Consider the following 5,825-nt stretch of genomic DNA (forward strand, 5'->3'; position numbering starts at 1 on the left):
TCACCTGCCCATTGATCGGCAATTTTTATCTTTGGTAGCTTCATGTGCGTAGTTGATCTTTAGCTTCCAGTCGTTGTGTCATCGAGCTTTGTTTGAAATCTTCGTGTAATGTAGAGAGAGAATATGTAAACGATTCCCAAGAACGATAAAAAAAAAATTCAGTTTTTAAAAAAAAGTTGATTTTTTAAAAACAAAAATTGGCTTAATTTTGGTTTTTAAAAAATCGAAAATAAGTAGTTTCTTCTTTTTTAAAAAAAAATGTTATGAAGTCTAAACAACGAACATATCAGTAATAACAGAAAGTATTCCGTATTTTGATAAAATAGAAACTAAAATGGATACTTAAGTAGTTTTCCCAATAAAGAATTATACATATATCAAGAGTTGGGATTGTGTAAGGTACTCACTTTATACTATACTTGTATATGTGCCTCTAAATTTTGCTAAGGTATGTAGTTTCGGTGGTGCCTAATACATAGCTTGAAGGTCTATGGTCAATCTTTAGATGAAATTTAAAATTTCACAGATCAAGTAGATCTATAAATATTTGAAAATAAACGGTCCAGATAACTTATTGCAAAATATACTATTTTTAAGACTTGAAATTCATTTTTTTTTCTTTAAATTCATGTATGTCAAGGTCGAGGTGATTAAATGGAAGGTTTTCCAACTTTTAAAAACTCTCTTTTCAAAAGTTTTTTTAAACCCACCTTACATCTATAGTCTGAGATTGCAATCTTATATAAACTTTTCCCATATATTAAAAAAGGGACCCTAACTGTAGAATTAAAGTACACTTCTAAAATATTTCGACAAAAGTTGTTTTGATGTTGGAAAGTATTTAATCGATCATCTTCAAGATCTATAAATATGGAAAAAAAAGAATTTCAAGTAATATATCTTGCAACGTATTATATAGTTCATTTATTTTTTAGATTTTCATACATTCATAGATCTGTTTAATCAAAATCAATTTTAAAATTTAAAATTTTATAATTAGAGATAAAATAGATTCTTGTACCATCCAAAAGAATTTTCATCACAAAAATTGTATCTCAAATTGAAGTTTGGAAATGCATTTTATTTTTATTATTTTAGGTTGCAACCTTATACAAACTACACTTTTAAAAGAAAGCATGATGTTTCTATAAGGCCTCAGCTTTATAAAAAACAAATAAAGCCACTTTATTTTGGTTATTTTTTATTGCAACCTTATGCAAACCACAATCTTAAAAGAAAATATGATGTTTTTATAAGGCCTCGGTTTTATGAAAAAGAAATAAAGCCTCATCTCAAATCAAATCCCTTAAAAACCGGAAGGATAAGGTTTCTACGGAGCCAAAGATTTTTTTTAAAAAATAAAAATAAAATAAAGCCCCTTCTCAAAACGTTATCCACAAAGCGCTTTCGTACAGATCTTTTTTCATTGGTTCGTACGATTAACGCGTATAGCCGCCCCCCTCTATCAAATCTTTACCCCCTTCAATACAATCTTTCTTTTACACTTTGAAATCACTGCACGACGCGGCGATTGACTGTAAGGGAAAATGACATTCACCCCCTCATGCAAATCCTTTTTGGATTTTTACCCCTTTCAAAACAATCTTTCTTTTACGCTTTGAAATCAATGCACGACGCGGCGATTGACTGTGACTGAAAATGACATTCACCCCCGCAGTCAAACCTTTGTTGGATTTTTACCCCCTTCAATACAGTCTTTCTTTTACACTTTGAAATCAATGCACGACGCGGCGATTGACTGTGAGGGAAAATGGCATTCTTACAAGCAAGACTTTTCCAAGCTTTTGCCCATCAAAGACGCGATGGCTCCAATAATTCTCTCTGGTTAACTTAATTAGTCCTAAGTCCTAATTAGAGAGTTAAAAAACACCATGTCCGCATGAAATCACTCGGTCCCACCCAAAAATTGGTCACCTTAATCAATACATAGATCGCTCTTTTAATGCATTTTGAATAGCCCTCGTGCACTTAAACAAAAAGAAAAACATAAAATAAAAAAAATAAAATGAATTCTTGCTCCCATTGGACCGCATATTGTCCACTTGCTCCCTTAGGCAAAAGCCATGCGAGGAGTACTTCTAGAACCTCAAAGTTTGGTGATATCGTGCTAAAACCTAGCAAACCAACCCTTAAAAAAACGAAAAGAAAAAAAAAAAAAGAGAAAATTGCACACTCTGAGCCTGAAAAGATAACATCTTAAGATTTAAAAGGGGTGGCCATCTAACTTTTGGAGGGGCAAGATGCAGGTATTGAATAAGTCAAAATCCACTCTTACTAAAATATTATTTGGTAGTTTTTAGGTGGATCCCTAAATTCATATTAAAATAATCCTCCCAAATAGCTCTCTGGCTGAGGGATTAGTGTATGGTATGTGGGAACATCTTAGAAGGACTAAAGAAATAAAGCCGATGATGCCATTTGAATATTTAGAATTGACTTTTTGTTTTTTGTTTTTTTGGTAATTTAGTGAGGAAGGCAGGTTTTTTTTATGTAGTTTAGGAATTAATTTTTTTTTGAACGTGCTAGTGAAGAATAGAAACATCATCGTTCTGATTAAGATGTAAGATGTGAGGGGTACCACCACCACCACCACCACCACCACCACCACCGCAAACCCTTACCCATATTTAGAATTGACTTTACAATGGAATACTTGTTTGCTTGCCTCTCGTTACTTCTATAGCGTGCACCTCAAGCATAGAACATTTCAAAGCACATGTGATGTGATAATCCTATAAATATTCAGAGGCTCTTAAGGGTGTAAGAATATTAGAGGCATAAGGCCTTGCATCTCATTGTTTATTGATATTCACCATGTCTCCTAGTTTTAGGACCTTATGTTTGCTCCTGGTGGGGGTGATCATACCTGTGCTAGTAAATGGTGCCCTAGAAGTTGGCTTTTATAATGAGACATGTCCACAAGCTGAGCAACTGATTTTCGATGCTGTGTCTACGGCTGTAACTGCAAATCCTGGCATTGCTGCTGGATTGATAAGGATGTATTTCCACGACTGCTTTGTGAGAGTAAGTGTTAGTAGCAAATTTATTTCGATCAATTGCTAAGAGATTTTCGACTCGAACAAGCAACAGTTTTTGTGCTAGATGTCTGTTAGAGCAACGGCATTTGTATTGCTTCTTGCTTTCGACCTGTAATTTGTTGGGTCGGACTCCCCTGAGCCATTCGGTCTCGGTAAAGTACCAAGTCCAACTGGCTTATGGTTAAGGTGCCCTTGCCCTTGCCCTCCATCCCTGGCCAAACCATTAATTGGACAGTAAGAACTCATCGATAAGATGTTCCTGAATGCTCCCCCAAAACAAGATGAAACCGTATTGTGTACAATGAAACTAGAATTTTCCACATTAAAAGGTCCCAAACCTCCTAAGCCATTTGATGTAAAATTGGACGGCTGGCATGTGTCATTTCTCCTCTCAAACTCAAAAGGAAACTTCCTTGAAGTTCGAGGAGATTCAATTTCTAGAAGTTATTATTAATGATTTAGATGAATTTTTTATAGGGGTGCGACGGGTCCGTGCTGCTAGACTCGACCGCAGATAACCAAGCCGAGAAGGATTCACCTGTGAACAACCCGAGTCTTCGTGGTTTTGAAGTGATCGACGAGGCCAAGGCTGCCATCGAGGCCGTGTGCCCCAACACAGTATCATGCGCCGACGTCCTAGCCTTTGCTGCAAGGGACAGCACCTCGCTCACAGGCGGCCTCAACTACACTCTCCCTGCAGGCAGGCGTGATGGCAATGTATCGATCGCAAATGAAACCTTCTCAAACCTCCCCCCTCCATCTTTCAATGTCACTCAACTCGTCGACAATTTCGCTATAAAGAATCTCACCTTGGAGGAGATGGTCACTCTCTCTGGCGGCCACACCATTGGCCGGTCTCATTGCACCTCGTTCGTCAGCCGCTTATATAACTTTAGCTCAACCAGTCAAGTCGATCCGACTCTGGACGCAGACTACGCCGCCACTCTGCAAAGTCTGTGCCCTTTCAATGCTTCTACGAACAATGAAACCACAGTTCCAATGGATGTGTTTACACCAGATGATTTGGATGTGAATTACTACGTTGGGGTGACCCAAAATTTCGGGTTGTTCACTTCGGATCAAACACTTTTGACCAACGATTCGACAAGCGCTCTCGTCGAGGAGAATATAGGGAGCCCAGATGTGTGGCAAGCGAGGTTTGCAGCGGCCATGATTAAGATGGGGGACATTGAGGTTCTCACTGGAACTGATGGGGAGATCAGGACTAATTGCAGGGTTGTCAACAGTGCCTCATCTGCTTCTCTTATTGACACTTTCGGGTCTTCTTCTTCCTATTCGAAGGTGGCAAGTAGCTGAATGCACAAAAAATTATGTTATGGAAATGTGAAGGGGCATTTTACTTGTCTTGATGTCTGGTTATTTCACTTCTCTTCTCCTCTTTATCTAGCTGGTGTCGTAATAATGGAAATATCATGTTATTGAATTACTTGTTTATTTTCTCTGTTTATTTGGTTGAACCTGATGTCCTCATCATAGGCGGTGATTTCTTAAAGGTCGAAAGGAGAAAGGAAAAAGTTTATATGAGGTTGCAACCTTAAAATATAGAATTAAGTTACACCTCGAAATCCGTCATAAAAAGTTGTGTAGATGTTAGAAAACCTTCTACTTGGTCATCTCGGCGTTCGTCGAGATGTATGAATATAAAAATAAACAAAGATTTCGAGTTCACGAATTAGTATATTTTATAATACATTATCTGGACGGTTTATTTTTTAGATTTTTGTGTTAATGATCTACTCAAGTTTAAAATTTTATGATTAAAGATGAAAATATATTTTCAAACAATTTTATAAAAAAAAATGTTTATATTAAAAAAATATTTATATCAAAATTACATTTATGATAAAATTTAAAGGTGCACTGTTGTTTAAAGTTGCAACCTTACCAAATCCTTTCCTATATATTCTAGTAGCCTGCCTACCGCTTCAATGGGCCCAAAGTTAGAGATGCCAAAGCATACCATAAGATTGTTTGTTTACGTATGTTGTTGAGAGGTCATTGTCACCTCCACCAAATGCAAAATCAAAGCTGGGGTATCGACCGGCTTGGAATTCGAAATATTTTTTCTGGGACTTGCAATAGAGAAATGACACATGTCTAGGCACCCGATTTCCCATCCGAAAAATTTTATCCTCGGACATGCTATTGAGAAATGACACCTCTAGCCACCAGATTTTCGGTGTGATAGCTAAGGTTCACTGTAAGTTTCTGTACTAAAAGTAAATCATTTATATAAGTCATTCATTTCAATAAGTCATGCCACTTTTGTCTTAGCGATGTTTTAATGAAAGTGGTTTGACAGGGTTACCTAAAAGTAAATCTCACTTCATAACTCATCGAAAATGGTAAGGATTTTGAATAAAACAATTTTTTTGTTGAATAAAAAGTGTTAATTTTTTTATCATCCCGGCATCGAGTTATTTTTCTGCAGGATCTCCTTCACAGTATCGTCGCCGTTGTAGAGTTTAACCACCAAGTTCGGGATGGAATTGGTGTTGTTTCTGTACGTCTAGAGCATCGGAATATCGAACTATGAACGAAAAAAAGTATAAGAGAAAAGCATATTGGCCAATGAGTGCTGATTGTGAGGCTCCAAGTCTGGACAGGAAGGGACACCAAAAGGAACCTCCTTCTGCCCTTCCATCCCTTGGATAGATAGAGAGGTAGGGCAGAGCCTTTGGTTTTTTCATCTTATCAAACACAACATCTCTTCAGCATTAGAAAACCTTTACATGGATCATCTCC

At 37.0% G+C, this 5,825-nt stretch overlaps 1 protein-coding gene across 1 annotated transcript; it reads left to right on the forward strand.

Annotated features, from left to right (window-relative positions):
• The first annotated feature begins 2,785 nt into the window (after positions 1–2,785).
• LOC18430074 (peroxidase 5) lies at positions 2,786–4,503 on the forward strand. Its single transcript, XM_006840237.4, has 2 exons — positions 2,786–3,045; positions 3,537–4,503. The coding sequence occupies exons 1-2, from the start codon at positions 2,836–2,838 to the stop codon at positions 4,374–4,376; spliced, it is 1,050 nt and encodes a 349-aa protein (XP_006840300.2). The 5' UTR covers positions 2,786–2,835; the 3' UTR covers positions 4,377–4,503.
• Positions 4,504–5,825: the final 1,322 nt, after the last annotated feature.

The sequence above is a fragment of the Amborella trichopoda genome, chromosome 2 (genome assembly GCF_054954075.1).
Source record: "Amborella trichopoda isolate Santa Cruz 75 chromosome 2, AtrichopodaSantaCruz75HAP2 v2.0, whole genome shotgun sequence".
Lineage (NCBI taxonomy): Eukaryota > Viridiplantae > Streptophyta > Magnoliopsida > Amborellales > Amborellaceae > Amborella > Amborella trichopoda.